Source organism: Mirounga leonina, unplaced genomic scaffold (genome assembly GCF_011800145.1).
Source record: "Mirounga leonina isolate KUSES-001 unplaced genomic scaffold, KU_Mleo_1.0 Mir_488, whole genome shotgun sequence".
In the NCBI taxonomy this organism is placed as follows: domain Eukaryota; kingdom Metazoa; phylum Chordata; class Mammalia; order Carnivora; family Phocidae; genus Mirounga; species Mirounga leonina.
The window spans coordinates 12018837-12036672 of NW_023270777.1; the positions used below are offsets into that span (position 1 = coordinate 12018837).

A 17836-nucleotide genomic window follows, 5' to 3' on the forward strand; every position below is an offset into this window, starting at 1 on the left:
CTGCTTAAAATAACCACAGTAGTCTCCCTCATGCACTATATTCTCTTAAACGCGTGTCTGCAGCTGCTAACCACACAGCAAACGATCTCCGTAAGACTGGGACGTCAGACAGGGATGACGAGAGTAACTGACTTAAATGTGAGCCTGAAGTCGTGACCTGTGAGTACCACAGAGAATCAGCAAAAAAACGTCATGACCTGTGAATACCACAGAGCAAAAAACTGCAAGAATTTGAGCAGTAGCTGGGAGTGGTGCTAAGGTCTTAAATTTTGATCACACCACTCAGTTAAGCTGATAGTCTGAACAAAAGGGGGGGAATCGTGGGGCGCATGCCTGGCTCAGTCAGAGGTACGTACCACTCCTGATCTCGGGGTCATGAGTTTGAGACCCTCATTAATCTCTCGGGGTAGAGATTACTTAAATAAATAGGTAAATAAACTTTAAAGAAAGTGGGGGGGGGGCGGTTTGGAGGGAATTGCTTAAAAAAAAAACCCAAAAAAACACAACAGGCTCAGAATAGAGTCAACTGTGCTAAGCCCAAGTCACCAAATGGTGGTTAATACCTAACTTACTTATAGTTTCAACCTCTCCCAGGAGTGGAATCTTAAACTAGTCAATTCGGAATTACCTAGTCAGCACCAGTGGGGTAATCTACCTGACAGACCTCTGCTGTCCCTCAAAGGAAGGTGACCTTGACCGAAACAATGCTCTCTTTGCTACTGTTAAACTTCCTTGTTCTGCCCTCTCCTGCCTATAAAAAGTCCTTTATTTTGTACAGATCTCCAGAGCTCCTTTCTGTTTGATAGATGGGATGCTGCCTGATTCATGAATTGTTGAATAAAGCCAATAAGATGTTCAGAATTTACTCAGTTGAATTTTGTTGTTTTTTTTTTTACAACATTAACATGTCACCACACCAGAGGCCTGTCCTCCCAGGGACACCCAGGCAAGCGCCCCAAGGTCACCTCACAGGAAGCGTTTTGCTTGCATTCAGAATCAACGGGAAGCAAGTGAAGGGCCTCTGAGCCCAAAAGATTAAAATCTAACTGAAGACTAATATCTAACTCTATAAGGAAAAAGAGGAAATGGGCTCAAATCCTGAGACCCTGCCAAGAGACTAGCTTTTATTCAGGAAAGGTTACTAGTAAAAACGGATCTTAGGGTTTCTTCATCAAAGAAGGCCAAAGACCAAGGGTAGAAGTCTCGGGGCTGCTGGGCCCCCTGCTCATCTCTGTGCTTACACACAAAGCAGGAGCTCTGGAGCCCTAAGCTTCTGCAGAATCTTCTCCAGGAACAGAGCTTGTTCCCAGGCCGACCTGCGGTTAGGCTGAGGGAGCGCAGCCGCAGCAGAGGGTGTGCGTGGTGAGCGCGGGAAGCTCAGGGAACCACAGGAAGCTCCTGTCAGCGCTCAGCCTGCTCGGGAAGATGACGCCGTGTGCCCCACCATCCTAGAGGGTTTGGGGAAGGTTCCAGGCCCACGTACAGACCTAGGCACCATCATTTGCAGAATGAGAGCCCTTCCAACTGACCGTGGGGCCTAGAAAGCCGCAGGAAGGCCATGTGGAACAAGTGCTCCACCGAGTCCTGTGCAACTCGCATGCTGCAGACCTGCCAGGGCTGCCGAGAGAGGAGTCCAATGAGGAAAGCAAACTGGGCCCGTCAGCCCACTTAGTTTGCAAAGTGAGTGAGCAGTCTGTATACTGGCTCCCTTGAGGTACTGCGTGTGCGGCCGCAAATGCTCCCTGGGCTGGCGGACGGCACAGAAAGGGGGCACTGGCACCGCTGCCCCGCCTCACCTCCCCAGGTTCCCAGCTGAGGGGCTGTGAGGGCCGCACAGGAGCCGGTCGTGGTGTCAGCCACCAGGAACTCAACAAGGGCCATGGCCTCCCCAGGCTGCTTCAGCAGTGACTCAGCACCCAAGAAACATTCTAAAAGCTCTGGAGCAAACGTCAAGAGCAGAGCAGATTGGCCCATAAAGGCTTCCTTGTCAGGAGACCGGCCCCCCCGTCCCCCCAGCCTGGCTCCTGGGCAGGCCTGGCTCGGCTGCCACTCCGGACAGCCGCGGCAGACGTCCTGCCAATACGGGGCTCTGCTCTATTCAACCAGGATCCGGGACTCCAATCACGCACAGGGGAGGCTACTTGGGAGCAGGGCGCAGGCCTCGCAAAGTGACAGCAGCCAGTCAGATGTCATTAGGGTAAGAAAGTGACATTACAATGTTAGGATGCAGAGCTGGTGGGGTGCCAGGACCCGGTGAAAACCCATCTCTGTGGTGGCGAGGAACATGCAGAAAGTAAAGCCCCGGAGATGCCATCTACCCCAGGTGACTAGACAAGAACAAGTCTGAAGCCAAGCAGGTGTGCTGAATGTTAATTCTTTGGTCTGCCGCTACACCAGGGCCTAGCTGCCCACCCAGGAGCCTCCAGGACCCATCGCCTGCCCGCCAGCCCGCCAGCCAGTATAAAGCCTCCCCCGCCCTGGCCCACAGGCCTTCTAAGTCTCTGGCAAGCCCCTCCACTTAGTTGCTTAAAAGACAGCCTCGGCCCCCTCCTGGGTCACATCATGGGAGCGGGGTCTTCCCAGTAAAAGGCCCAGCGGGGAGGTGCGTCCTGGCTCTGCTGCACCCGGCTGTTGCCTCGAGGAGTCTCCCCGCTTCTGAGGCCCCATCTCCACATCCACACACTGGGATTGGACACAGGAGCTCTCGGGGTTATTGACCAAACAAGAAGACAGCCAAGTGCTTGGAGGTCACCTCCCAGGCACTAGGTCAGCTTCCCTCTCCCTCTGCCTAGGAATCAGGCACATCTGTTTCTTTCTCTTCTTAAGACCAACAACTCTGGGCAGCTCCTCCTTATTCTGGAGGTGGACGCCCAAGTGCACAGGTCCTTTCCACCTGGGGCTTTAGCAGAGTAGGTGTGTATTGGGAAAGGCATCCTGCTCGCAGGTGGCCCCTTGACAGGGGAAGCCCGTCGCCCCCCTGCCCCGTCCCCACAGCATGCCCCAACTCTGAGCTTTACTTAGGCTTCAGGAGGGTGGAGAGGACACTGGGAATGCTTTTGGAATTTAGGTCTGAATCTTTTTTTCCAAAAAGTGAATTTCTTTGGGAATCTAATGAAAATTATGGTTTTTCTTTTCTCAGAAAAACGTACACATGGACTCTCAAATCATTTAGAGGGGTTCATGGACCTTAGGCAGTTCACCCCTGAACCTGGGTGAGAACCCTGTTGTCAGGGCAAAGGCTCCATTTACAGACTCTGATGGAAGCTCCTAAAAGAAGGGGGCACTCGAGCGCTCTGGTCCAGGCCAGGGCCTCAGAGATGGAACCCAGCTCTCTCCCCGGCTCTGTGGGAAGCACAGGGCCAGTGGAACCAGAAGGGAGGACAGAGCCCTCCTCTCTTCAGACCACAGATGAGTTCCACGCCTCTGTCCCAGTCCCTGTCCTAGGTTCCCTCTCTGAACCCTGTGTCTCTCCAGGAAGCTGTGGTTCTGTCAGCCTCCCCATCTCACATTCCAGCCAAGCCTGGATGCAGTGATGCTTCAGGGCGCCCAGGAGCGTCAAAGGCTGCCCGTCTTCCCTGTGCTGCCCACCCCACCGCCTTCCATGCCCTTCACCCATGCCTAAGACTGGAAGGGCATGGAGAGCTTCTGCCACCATCCGCTTCTCCAGGCTCTTCCTGCCCCCATGGTCATCTCAGAGGACAGAGATGGGCCAGGAAGGAAAAGATCCAGCTACACAAGGTCCAGGTGGCTGAGAACATGCCCGGGGGCCCTTAAGGTCTCAGTGCCAGGAGTCACTCACAGGAAGCAGCTGGCCTCTGGCCTAGGTGTCTAAGAGTCCCGAGATGCTACGCTTCTGGCTACCAGGGGCTGCGAGTTGCGTGACCAGAGTCCAGGGTCAAAAGGGAAACCTTCCGCACGTGCTCTGAACAGAAAGGGAGGACAAGTGCACTCCCCCGAGGAAGGCTTAGGGAATGCGGAAATGTGTATGTCAAAGTGTGTGTGTTTCTGGGAAGAGTGCAAAAAGCACGTACAAGAACACAGAGAGTGTGAGTGTGTATGTGTAAGGGAGAACAGGAGTGTACACGAGAGACTGCGTAAAGCGGCGGAGTATGTCCGTGGTACGTGTGGCCCTATAACCCCCTCCTTACCTCCTCTCGCTGCCAAACAGACGGGCCACCTCTTCCCTGCCAGGGCTCCGGGCCCGAGTCCTACGCTCCAGCCGCCTTCTCTCCACCTGGAAGGCTTCTCGGTGGCTGATCCTGACGGCCTTAGGGACGTCGGCCAGGGCGGCATACTGCCTGCTGGCTTTAAAGGCAAAGGTGCGCCCGGGTGTCTCTGCTCCCCGCCCCCCAGCGCTGCCGGAGTCCATGCGGGCGGGGGGCCGGCTGGCCACATCCAGGGAGCCAAGGGAGCTGCTGCAGACCATTCGGCTGGGGGTTCGAGAACCTGGGGAAGGAAGGGGATGACCAAGCTCCTGGGAGGGCGGTCCGGGGCCACTATACCTGTTGCTGGGGGTGCTGGGGCTGGGAGGGGAGAGCGGCGGGGGCAGCTGCTGCTCCTCGGCCTTCAAGTCCTGCTTGGTCTTCTCCAGGGAGAAGTAGCCGCTCTCTACCCGGACTTTGCGGCCACAGTCCATGCGGTCGCTGCTCATGGTGCTCTCCTCTGGAAGAGAGAGGCGAGAGGCAGGAGACGCACTTAGCCTGTTGCCGTCTTTGGTTTCTGGGGACTTTTTAAAAGAGCCCACGCAGATCCAAACAGGGGCCATCTCTCTACCTCCCATCTCTGAAGCCATCCATACAGGGCTCACCCAAGGGCAGAATCATGGGACAGCAATGAAATGTCCTTCCCACACACGCACCTCATCCATCTCTCTCTAAGCTGGTGCATCTGCTACACTGTCAGGAGGTCCCTGAGCTTCCAGTCTGGGGGCCAGTTTGGAAGAACAGGATCCCCCGCCCAGGAGAGATGTCCCACCAACCACCGCTTCTTACCAAACATCAAGGAGGAAATCAAGGGCTAACTGGCCGTTCAGCCTGTTAGAGCATTTGGGGAGGGAAGAGGTAGAGGACTTCTGTGGGAACGAGAGGAATGCATGGGGACTACCCATGAGGGACTGAGGCAGCTTAACCCCCAGCTGCTGCAAAATGCATTTTGGCCTGAATGAACTGGGTCAGTCCCAACTGTCCCCTCATCTTTAATGAGCTGGACAAAATGCAAGTGAGAAAAGCCAGCTTATGTCATGCAGAGCCCTCCGGGTCCCCGAGCAGGGAGGCGGAGACTGCTGCCCTGCTTCTGCTCAGGCAATTCTGAAGTGCTAAGTGGAGAGAGCAGAGCAAAGCCTCCCGAGCCCCCCCGGGTGTGGGCAGGATGGGACAGCGAGGAGAAGGACGAGGCTGCCCTAACCACTGCTGCTCTCAGGACACACTAGGCTTCCAGGGTTAGCCAGGCCGTGAACACAGTGCAGCCACGGTGGCAGGAACCAAAGGCCTCCTGGTACACAGACCTCATTCCAGGGCATTTTGAGTCTCACAACACCCACCAGGGTTGACAGAGCAGGTGCTCTCTTCCTCCTTTACAGATGGGACTTAAGAGCCAGAGGGGCAAGGCCAAGGCCAGAGCCCAGGAATCCCAGCCCCACCTAGGCCAGGCCCTGCCAAGGGCTGATGGACACAGGAGCCTGAGGCCTGGGGCTCAGCGGCCCTGAGTTCTCAGGGCCAGCTGCGTTGGGATGGAGGCCTGCTCCAGCACTGTGAGGCTGGCCACCAGAAAGGGGGGCATGCCGGCCAGTCCGGCTCGCACTTACCATCTTTGCTCTCCAGCCCGGGTTCCCTCAGGGTGCTGGCAGCAGGAGGCTGGCTCTGGCTGGGACTCTGAGCTGGACTGAGGCTGCTCCCATCAGGCTGGTCCTTGGCCCTCATTTCTTCCTGCCAGAGTGTAGACTTGGTGGTGGGGACCTTCTCAGCACTGGGAATGCTGCTGCTGCTGGTGACAGCCATCTTGGCCGGCCCTGGTTCCTGGGGGGAGAGAGCAGTGTGTGCACAGCCACAGGAGTGCAGAGCCTCGGCCGGTACACAGGTCCCGGCTGCCGAGGTGCCTGGCTCCGGGGAACGCCAAGGTCAGCTGCACCGTGTCAGTGGCCCAGAACCCTCGGGAGGGGAGGCTCATAGCAGAGACATCTTGGTCATGGGTGAAAGCTCCATCTGGATGGCACTGTGGCCTTTTCTCTTCTACGGCCCCACAGTCAGTACACCCAAAGGGCCTGGTCCCACTGGCCTCAGGCCAGGCCTGGCAAATACACAGGGCAAAAATGTAGGGTTTCTACTTGGAGCTCCAGTAGCAAACACATGCAAGTTCTCCCTGCCGACAAAACCACAGAACCCAGAGCAGTGGACCAGGCATTAAAGGTGAGATGACAAGTGGCTGGCTCAGAGTTTGTTGTTCCTAGACTTGTAGGTAATTAGGACACGAGTCAGGAAAGATGGGACGGGGTAAGGAAAGAATACACCATTGAGATGGCCTGCGGGGTAAATGCAAAGCACGTGCTCATACAGCACCCGTGTCCGCGCCAGCCCTTGGCCTCCCCGCCTCTCCCTTTGGTCTTAGAAAGCTAAAATGGGGCACCTGGGACCCTACGTGAAGGAAAGAGTCATCAGATACAACCCAAACATCCAATCTGCACTCATGCCCTCCCACCTGCTCACCCACACAAACTAGACGGCAGCTTGTAGCCTAGATGGGAACAGTGTCCATGCCATCTCTCCCCACATCAGAACTGGTGCTGCTCTGTGGGAGAAGCATTCAAGCGGGAGGTACTTAGTCAGATACAGGGAGTCCATTTCCAGAGCATGCAGAGAACCTTCACTCAACAGCTCAAACCTAGAGCCCAGACAAAGGCAGGACTGGGATCCCCAGCTGCCCCACAGCACTAGCTCACACCCTGGGCCCAACCCCCCTGGCCTGGCCCAAGGTCCTGGATGTCAGCTGCAGAGGGCAGGGCACTGCCAGCAAGATGGCTCTGGAGCCTCTCAAAAGTCAGACGTGTCCCAGCTGTCTTCCCCAAAACATGGGGGATAACCTGCAAATGCCCACTTTCCACTCCCAGCCTGGTGGCCAAACCTCATTTTTAGAAACCTACCTAAACCCAGTTCTTTTTTTTTTAAAGATTTTATTTATTTATTTGACAGAGAAAGACACAGCGAGAGAGGGAACACAAACGGGGGGAGTGGGAGAGGGAGAAGCAGGCTCCCTGCCGAGCAGGGAGCCCGATGCGGGACTCGATCCCGGGACTCCGGGATCATGACCTGAGCCGAAGGCAGTCGCTTAACCAACTGAGCCACCCAGGCGCCCTACCTAAACCCAGTTCTGAGTTGGGGCCATTGGCAAGGCTCATAGATGACATGGGTTATGTGTCCATGCATGAATGCACACAGACCCAGTATTTTTTTTTTATTCTTATGTTAATCCCCATACATTACATCATTAGTTTTTGATGTAGTGTTCCATGATTCATTGTTTGTGCATAACACCCACTGCTCCATGCAGAACGTGTCCTCCTCAATACCCATCACCTGGCTAACCCATCCTCCCACCCCCCTCCCCTCTAGAACCCTCAGTTTGTTTTTCAGAGTCCATCGTCTCTCATGGTTCGTCCGCCCCTCCGATCTCCCCCGCTTCATTCTTCCCCTCCCGCTACCTTCTTCTTCTTTTTTTTCTTAACATATATTGCATTATTTGTTTCAGAGGTACAGATCTGAGATTCAATAGTCTTGCACAATTCACAGCGCTTACCAGAGCACATACCCTCCCCAGTGTCTATCACCCAGTCACCCCATCCCTCCCACCCCACCCCCACCCCACTCCAGCAACCCTCAGTTTCCTGCAATTAAGAATTCCTCATATCAGTGAGGTCATATGATACATGTCTTTCTCTGTTTGACTTATTTCACTCAACATTATACCCTCCAGTTCCATCCACGTCGTTGCCAATGGCAAGATCTCATTCCTTTTGATGGCTGCATGATATTCCATTGTATGTATATATATACCACCTGTTCTTTATCCATTCATCTGTCGATGGACATCTTGGCTCTTTCCACAGTTTGGCTATCGTGGACATTGCTGCTATAAACATCGGGGTGCACGTACCCCTTCGGATCCCTATTTTTGTATCTTTGGGGTAAATACCCAGTAGTGCAATTGCTGGATCATATGGCAGCTCTAGTTTCAACTTTTTGAGGAATCTCCATACAGTTTTCCAGAGTGGCTGCACCAGCTTGCATTCCCACCAACAGTGTAGGAGGGTTCCCCTTTCTCCGCATCCCCGCCAACATCTGTCGTTTCCTGACTTGTTACTTTTAGCCATTCTGACTGGTGTGAGGTGGTATCTCATTGAGGTTTTGATTTGGATTTCCCTGATGCCGAGCGATATTGAGCACTTTTTCATGTGCACACAGACCCAGTATTAACCAGCAGGTTCTCTGACAGCCACTGAGCATGGACTATGTGCTGGGCTCTGGTTCATCACTGCACCATCCTGTCCTCCCCAGCACACCTCGCAGGGGAGGTTGCCTGGGCTGAGAGGATGGCGTACCCAGGCTTACAAGGACAGTAAGGGCCAGAGTGGGGGTTCAAGCCTTCCACCACCAGGCACCCTCGGGAGTGGCAGGAGGGTGGGGGAGTGCTTTGGATGAGCAGCCTAAAGGACCCACTGAGAAGCCACGGCACCAGGTATCCCAATGGGAAAAGACAGGCATTTTATCAGGTCCAAAGCTATCCCTAGCTTTGCAAGGAGTCCAGGCCTCATGAGACGGGATAAAGACAGGAAGGCTCTTCCCATAGACCCAGGACACACCCGACTGCCCATATGGTCAGAGCCACCAACAGACCTGGCTCCTAGGCTGGAGATTCCCTACAGCTCTGACCCACCTTGCAAGAAGGGGACTTCTTGGAATAAAATGGCAATGGTTTCAGACAGTTTCCTGAGGGCACCAACAGAATCGGGCTCTAATGATCTAAGGAGAGCTGGCCCCAGGGCCACCTGTCCCTCCAGTCAGCATACTGCCCTCAATCCATGTTCCAGGAACGCTTCCCTCAAGCAGAAGTCACTCCAGGTCCCCCTGCCATGGCCCCTTCCAACAACTGAGTCTTCTGTTCAAAGGCCAGAAGCCAGAGGCTGGGCATGCTCTGGTGGGCTCAGGGCAGAGCTGGGATTCCTCCTACAGAGCTGAGTGGGGTGACGTGAAGACTGGCCTCGGTGAACCTGTCCCCTCTGTGGAAGACCGGCTGCACCAAGGGTAGGTAGAGGTTGCCAGAAAGGGCCAAAGAAGAGGCAGGTGGCTGTGCTTCTGAGGGAAGCAGCCTTGGCTGCCAGAGCCCTTAGCCCCACGCCGTAGGTGAAGTGCCCATGGCATATACACACCCCTCTCTGGTGCTTTGATGACTCCCCCGGTGAGGGGGTGGGCTGGCAGGGATCCCCAAGAGGCAGAGGAAATTCTAGGCCTGAGATCCAAGGGGCCATGACAGGGAGCTTGGGAAACAAATACATTTCTCAGCACCACATGGCTACAGACCCACCATCTGGCCCCGGGCCTCCCAACCTGCGCAAGGCTGGCTGCATCCGTAGATCCCTCTCCGTGCTCCCCACTTCTGGAGAACTCGTCCCAGAGAAGGAGGGCCCTGAATGGCAGCCAAGGTCCATAGGCAGTTCTCTTTGTCTCCTTCGGAGGCTCTGCCTTCTACGGCCTCTATGCCAGGCCTTATCGTGTGAGTGGAGACAGAGGGGCAGTCTGGCGGCAGGAACAAAGGCACGCTGGCTTCCAGGAGAGGGGGTGGGTGGGTGATACAGGGAAGCCTGATCTGGGTAAAGTTGCTTCTCTTCTCCAAAGCAGATGTGTGGTGAGTAAGACTTGGCACAGGCACTATGCGACACTGCCTCTGCTCCCCACACGGTCACCACTGTGGCTGGGAGGGGGCTGGGGTTCACAACGACACAGACCACGGGTGCCCGCGGGAGAGGAAGGAGGAAGAAGTACCAGGTCCCCTATGTGCTAGTCCCTGCAGGGTCAGGATACCTGCACTGCTCAGGGCAATCGATGCTTCCATGCTATGATGAGGTCTGTGCTGTTTATCTGGTTGCTCAGAAAGGGTTTTCAAAGCAGGGAGGAAAGAGGACACAGGGCAGGCAGGCAGGCCCGGGCCAAGCGGCCTCTGTGGCCTCTGCATGCTAGCTAAGCAGGCATGCTCTCTAGAGGGGGTGTATAGAAAGCCTTCCTTTCTACTTCCCGGGCACAGTAGCTGAGCAGGGGCCCAACGAGAAGGAGGGACAGGACCTGGAGTGGGTGTAGCAGCAGGCACCCAAGCAGAAAACATGACGCTGGAGAAGAGGGAGCAACTCACGACACATGTGTGGGCCTGAGAAGAACAGTATACTGGACCAGGAGGGACACTGGTCCTGGCATGCCTCTGCTCACACTGAAGTCTGTTGTTTTACAGGTCTCTGAAGAAAGGCCGAGAAGTAAGGGCCAAGAGCCTGGGGGCATGGGGAGACGGGAGGAACCAGCATTCCAGAGCTCCACCTAATGAACCAAGCCTCCCAACCCACACACCTGGCAGGGGAGACATGCGACCCCTGGCCTTGCCAGAGTCCCAGATTTGGAATTTGGGGAGAGGGTGGTAAGCTCTCCATTCTCCCTATCCTAGGCATATCTAGAGTGGATTATTACTCCTTCTCTCTAGGCATCTCAGTATCAGGAAAAGTCTTTCCTCTTGGGGTGAACAGGGGCGAAGCAGCAGCTCCTGGAACCCACACCTCTCAGGCCTCAGAGGTTCTGGCCAGGGCCAGCCCGTCTCCTTGCTGCCTTGGGCTCTGCTGGGACCCCCAGCCACCAGCCTAGAGGCTATCTGCTCCCCCTGCAGCCTGATCCTCTTCCTCCCTCAGGGCCTGCTTGGGTCTCTCTCTGATGCTCTCAGAAAACCACTCAATGAGTGTACTCTCCATGGCCGGAACTCCCAACTGCTGGAGACATCCCTGTTCGAGTGGGACCCTGTGGGCTCTGCTGCCTGAGCTGCCGGAGGGCAGGGTACAGCACAGCAATACTTCCCGATCCCCACTGGTTTTATCTGAAACTCTCTCAGGCCACAGAGGGATGAGGCCAGATACGGGGTCTTGGGTTCCTGCCTCTACAGGGGACCCCAAGGCTTTCGGCTTCCCTCCCTGCTCCATTTGGGGCACCCAAACACCTTCAGCTTCAGGCTGTGGGAGGCCTGCCCAGAGATCCCCCACTCCTCTCTGGAGAGACCCTGCATGACCTCATGAGACTGAGTCACAGGGAGATGGGCCCCAGATAAAAGTTCACAGCTTCCAGAAACCAGTGGAATCATATGTGATGTTCTTGGGAGCAAGGGACAGAAGGAAGAGAGTCCTGCCAGGCTGACTTCTGCCGGGCACAGAAGGAATGAGCAGAGCAGACGGGGACACCTGGGCTCTAAGAGACACTCAGAGAAGTGGGTGATCTCCCCACCCTGTGATCCCGTGAAGAAGTGAAGCTCGGCCATGGCCAGCTGTTATCTGGAGGGAGGGGACAGGGCAGGCAGGAGGGACACAACCAAATGCCCTGGTCTGGGCTGAACGTGTCTACTGCACATGCACTTGCCTGATTTGGAGGCAGGAGCTCTGCTCCAGCACTGCTTCCAAGGCATCACTATAGAAACGCAGAACTAGCCTAAACGCTGTTATTCTGTAAAGCCCATTCCGTAAAGCAGTTCACGGAGTCTCAGAAACGTTAATTTGATCCACCGGGGCCCCAGGAGCGTGAGGAGCATGGCAGGAAGGTGCAGAGCCCTTCTGGGTGCCCGTGTCCCCGCAGACAAGGAGGAGAGTGGACTTTGGGGAAGGACTGGACCTGGTGGGACCTATCCAAGCCACCTCTCAACTCTGGTCAAATGGGAGTTAGGGCAGGGGCACAAAAGTCAAGATCTTGCCCGTTTTTTCCATTTATGGTCAAACCCGGAGCAGGGAACAGGATCCGCTGAGAGCTCCTCACTCAGCCAGGACACGCTAGAACCCTCCCTGCCTGCACAAGGCTATGCATGTACAGCAAGCAGCCCCTCCAAGCACGCCCTGTGCTCCCCAGCAGCTAGCAGCACAGCCAGGGAAGGGACACATGCTGGAATACCGCTGCTGGGCGCCGGCTCACTCACTGGAAACCTCCGGGGGCGGCCCCAGAGCATATGAGTAAAGCCACCCTATCCTGTGGAGGGTCCTGCCCTGTGGCTTGGCAAGGAGCATGCAGGTTATAGCCCACAGACCGCTGAAGGGAAGGAGAGACCATGCAGGGCTGAGGACCACTTCAGCCCCATCTGGATTCTTTTTCTCACCCCCAATTTTAGGCTCGGTTCTGAAATCTTCTAACCTCCTGGGGAGCTCTCACTTCATCCCAGCTCCATTGATGGGACACCACTGTGCCTACCTGTGGTGTGGGAGGCTCCACCTTCCGCTTCTTCTTTTGGTTTTGCTTATTGGTCCTGGGATAGACCATGAGCATCTCTAGCCATCTGGGGAAAGAAGAGGAGAGAGCACTGGATCAGACCTCTGCGCTCAGGGACTAGGAACCTTATTGGGTGGTCTAGGCTCCAGGCCCAATGCTTCCTACTTGGGGGCGCCCACCCAGTGGCCAGGTCTCTGGGTAGCTGAGCAGGGCAGAGCATGACCCAGATTTGTGCCTGCCACCACTGGGGAAGTGCCAACAGTGCAGCCCAGGACAAGCACAGGCTGTGCTGGGACCAGGCCCAGATGCTGACCCCACAATGACCATAGTGCAGGTGGAGAGGGCCCGGTGGCCGGCCCAGGCATGCAGAGTGCTTGACTGCTGGAGTGGCAGGCCTGACCACAGGCCTCAGAGTGCAGAGCACATCATGGGTTCCATCACTGACCCCATCTTCGGGGCTTAGACCTGGCTTTAAAATTGTCCTCCCACAGTAGATTTGGCTAATGCACAGATGGGCTGCTACTGGGTATCATTTAGGGCTCTGGAGGCAGGAAACCAGCAGTTGTGCTACCAAAGTTCTCTGTGACGGGTCACTTCCGGGGCCAGACCCATGCATTCACCTCTGGGTCCCCCCTGCACACTGAGGGCTCTGGGCACCTTGGCTTTGGGGAAGGCCCAGCAGAGCTGCCCAGGCCCACATGTTGGAAGGTCCACTCTGGACCAGGAGCAGGGAAGGCAGTAGGGGAGTGTGGGAAGAGCAGCAGCTGACAGCAGGAGGCTCGATACAGATCTGGCTCTGCCACCCTCTAACCACGACCCTGGGTGGCTTCCTGCCCCTGTGGGCTTCAGTCTCCTCATCTCTGAAACCAGGGGGTGGATGAAGCCATGACATGTCCACTGCTTGCCTCACTCGAGCTTCATTAACATCTGGGAGGGTTGGATGAGGGGGACAGGAGGAGTGGAAGACAGGAGGGGCCTGGTGGTGAAGGATGCTCTGTCCAGAGCGGAAGGTACTGCAGGAGCCTCTGGTCCCCTTGTCCCCAGAACATGAGGGTCTGCGCTGGGCCTGCTGCCACCCCGGGCCTGGCGGCGGCAGCGGCAGCGGCGGCTGAGCTGCAACGTGAGGCAGCGCCCGCACGGCCAGCACCCTGGCTGGAGGCTGCGGGTACCACCAGCATTCAAGCCCGCGTCAGGAAGAAGCACTCACGTCTTTAACTCTCAGAGGTGCTTTCTTTAATTTGGGGTGGAGGGAGGGAGGGAGGTCGGTCCCAGTCAGTGACCTTCTAGGACAGCCTCGGGAGGGTATGTTGGTTGCGCTGTTGCAAGCTGGCAGCTGGGGAAGTGGGCTTGGGTGTGGGGGATCACAGCACGTGGGCCGAGCCCCGCTCAGCTTTGAGCAGGTCATTCAGTATCTGCTGAGACCACGCACCACTGCCGGCACCACAGAGACCTGAGGCCCAGGCCCTACGGGTCAGTCCTCTGTGGGCTGGCCCCAAAGCAAGAAAAGAGGCATGACTATGTCTGCAAGGCCGGCAGATGAGCAGACTCTCAGGGCCTCACTCAGATGACATCTGAGTGAGACCCTGAGATTCCAGCCTGCCGCAGGGGCTGACACCAGCAAGCTGTGTCCCCTTAGCGCTTTACTGAGGAGAGACTGCTTCACAAAGCCACCTTGTCCTCCAGGGCCCCAGGAGCACGGGGAGCGTGACAGGCAGGTGCACACTGGCCCAGCTGCTGCTTGCAGCGACACGGACAAGCCTGCAGGACAGGGCCCCGAGGGAAGAGCCCGCTGAGGGCTCCGGCCCGGAGAGGGCTGGAGACTCGGGGGCTGAGCACAGGCAGGGGCGGGCTGGGGCTGGCCTGGGACAGATGACGGAACGTGTCCCCTGCACTCGGATTTCTCACGGAAGCCCAGCAGGAAGCGTATAACGTCATTTGTTGTGTTACCATAAAAAATACACCCAGGGAAGAGAGGTGAGGGGCGAATATAGACACGGGATCCGTGGTGGAAGTGAGTGCCAGGACATGGTGGGGTGGGGTCCCCAGCTCTGATGGCAGAGCCAGGATGAGTGAGACCGAGGGGGGCAGAACTGAGAGGCAGGGGCACAGAGAAGGGGGAAAGCTCCCCGCCGCCGCCAACTCCTGCTTACATCCCACCTCCTCTAAAAGAGCTGCGCTAAGTTGTGCCCCAAACATCCTGAAGGCCCGTCCTGGCACGAGAGCGTTGAGAAAGAGAACTGCCAACTCTCTCCGCCCAGCTCTGGGAGAGATGCCTCAGGCAGCCCAGGGGCCTCTGTTCAGAGAAGACACCAGAAAGACGTCTCGATGGACTGTCCCCAACTACCCCTGCTCTAAGTCAGCCCAGAGGAAGACTGTACCTCATTAGGGAGCTGGGTACTTACCCCCACCTCGGGGTCTAAGAGCCCACAGGTAAGATTACCTGGCAAAGGAACTGTGCCAGGTGGTGAGGACACCAAGGGAGGCATCTGTCCACAAAGGCGCGAGGCAGAGGAGGGAGAGAAGAAGGAGGCAGAAGTCTGTACCCAGGGCACACTACCCCACCTGACTCCCTAAAGGAGGTCTAGTGTACCAGTGGGTGGTGAAGAGAAGCTGCTGCTGGGGGCCACTGGAGGGGCTGCAGGGGCCCAGGGACAGGTTGTCATGGTGCAAACCCTGCCTATTGGGCAGGGATTAGCTAGGCCCAGCCCCAGGATGAGGACAGGGAAAAGTGCTGGGTATGCCCCTGAGCCACTGCACAAACCTGGATGGCCCAGCCTACATGTGGGACCCAGAAAACACACACATCTGGTATCTTGGTCCACCAATGACCTTGTCTACTCAAGCTGCACAGGAAAGACAGTCCCTCGCCTCTGTACATGCAGTGACCTTAGGACAGGGGATCAGGACGGGTGGTCTGTGGCAGGTGCCTGACGGTAGGATTTGGGGCCCCCGACAGAGGCACTGTCAGCTGTCGGTTTCCTCATGCCCTGTGGCAGACCATGACATCACTGACCTGGTCCCCCAGCTCACACATGCCCTAGCCTGTCCTGGGAACCCTGGACACCCCTTCCCGTCCCTCGTGCTAATCGGGATCCTCCATGAGACCTAGCTCCCAAGGGGAGGGCGAGCTCTCCTCCAAGGACTCCCGTGGGGCAGTGGCAGCTCGGCACAGGCCTGCCTGCCAGACGGGGCCGCGGCAGCAAGCAGGAGCCAGGAGGAGCAAGCAGTTCTGTGCTGTGCCTCGTGCCTGCAGTGCCTTGTTCAGGGTCCTCGCATTTCCACAGCTGCAGTCTCCCAACTGTAGAATGAGGGGCTCTGTAAAAGCCCTCTATATATTTTTTTTAAGTTTTATTTTTTAGTAATCTCTACACCCAATGTGGGGCTCGAACCCATGTTCTGGAAATCAAGAGTCCTATGCTTTTCTGACTGAGCCGGCCAGGCTCCCTGAGCCCTCTGCACTCCTAAACCATATGGTTCTAGAATTAAGACCAGAGAGAGGGAGAGGCAAAGTGGTCCTGCTGTTTGCCCCTAGGATTTAAAAATGCAAACCTGCCTCTCTCCAAGGGAGAAGGACTCAGGGTGAGCTGGCACCCCCAGCAGAGGGTCTGCTGGTCACTCTGCAGGGCAGCTCTGGCCCTCGGCTCCAGCCTGACAGAGTGGATTTGAACTTCTGAACTCGGCAAAACCTGGAGACCTTCTGACCACTGTTCCCGCTTCCTCATACAGCAGCCTTGGCCTGAGATCCTGAAGCTCAGCCAGTGTTCAGAGTCTTTTTACTTGTTGAAACCAAAAGCCTTCACCTTCTAGTTCCCTCCACTCTGCACTATAATCATCAGCCCAGTATCCCCAGCTCCGCCCCCCCACCCCAATTCACTTTCTCTCAAAGCTTTCTCAGCCTTAAAGGACCAATGGGATTCTCCAAAATCCAGTGCCCGAGCTCCTGGCCGGGCTTGCTGAGCCTGCTCTCGAGGCACGGACTGTGTGGCTAGGTCACACAGAGCTGGTAACAGGCGCCCCAGGAGCAGGGACTCCTGGAAGGCACACGCTGCGTGAGCTCAGGAGCACAGAGCTCTGCTCACCCGGACCGTCAGCTACCTGGAAAACTGGGCCCCCTTCTACCTCCTGACCAGGGCATGGCCAGGGCAGGGGTGTGACTCAAAGACTGTCTATTCTTTGCACCTGGACAAAGAAGGCAGTGCATACAGCGGAACTGGAGTGACTGCTGTGTGCAGGCCCTGAGAACGAGGAATGAAACACGCCCCCGACCCTCAAGGACCTACTGCTGGCTACAGGAGGCCAGCTGTGTACCCAGACAGAAAGAGCCAGCTGATGGTGCCAAGTGCCTCATGGGGGCAGGTTTCCTGGAAGAGTGGACATTCAGGCTGACTCAACAGCCTCAAGGAAGGAGGGGTCATTCCAGAGTGAAGGCAGGGTGGCAGTGAAGGCACGGAGCTGGTGGGCAGCACGGGGATGTGTAGTGACAAGCAGCTCAGTGCTGAGGGACACAAGGGTGGTGGGGGTGAGGCTGGAGGGCTGGGAAGGGGCCTCCTGAGGCCAGCCAAGGAACTTGGACTTGACTCCCAGGTGATGGGGCTTCAGGCAGGAGGGAGGCAAGGTCAGATGGGTTCTGGGGACTGAAACCCTTGTGCTCGAGTGATACATGGATGGAAGGGTCAGAATGGAGGTGGGGAGACCAATGAGAGGCCGAAGGAAGCCGAGGCAGCCCTGGAAGTGGGGCAGCGCCAGCAGAGGGAGGTCCCCGGGGAAATGGTACATGAGGAGAGTTATGTGCATGTGGGGATGACGCAAAGACAGGTGGAGGGTGAGGCCAGTTTCGGGCGTGGTGAGCGGGCACACGGTGGTGCTGTGAAGAGAGAGAGGGGCTCAGAAGAGGGGACACGCTTGGGGAAGAAAGTGATGGCGATATTGCCCAATTTGTGCCAAAGGGAACTGGTCCGAGAACCTGCTGGTAGGCAGGGGTGCCTCCTCCCAAAATGCCCGGGGCAGACTCACCCACTGATGATCTCCTTGGTTTCTGCCCGGATGAAATGCTCCTTCTCAGGGGTCAGAATGCACAGGGAGAACTTCTGGCCTGTCCGGCCCTCCCCATCCACCACGTCTGTGCACTGGTTCATGTTGATGGTGCCCTGAGGCAGGGTTGTGGGCTGCAAGAAGATGGGGCAGGGAGTTACGCAGAGGCCAGCACTCACGGGTCAGAGTAAGGCAACATGGACGGTCCCCATATCCCCAGGCCCTCCCGGCCCTTGTCCCTTCAACAGGCACCTGAACCTCTTGCAGCTGTGTGGATCCCCAATTACAACAGAGGCAAAGGGTGGTGGCTCTGCCTCGCC

General features: G+C 56.7%; 1 protein-coding gene across 1 annotated transcript in view; it reads right to left on the minus strand.

The window, feature by feature from the left end:
- Window positions 1-17836, minus strand: part of MPRIP (myosin phosphatase Rho interacting protein) — a 142287-nt gene that overhangs the window by 52168 nt on the left and 72283 nt on the right. The window contains exons 5-8 of the mRNA XM_034989311.1: window positions 17499-17650; window positions 12468-12552; window positions 5804-6014; window positions 4149-4662 (exon numbers count right to left, since the gene is read on the minus strand). Of these exons, the coding sequence (XP_034845202.1) occupies window positions 4149-4662; window positions 5804-6014; window positions 12468-12552; window positions 17499-17650 (962 nt within the window). The remainder of the gene's footprint in view (window positions 1-4148; window positions 4663-5803; window positions 6015-12467; window positions 12553-17498; window positions 17651-17836) is intronic.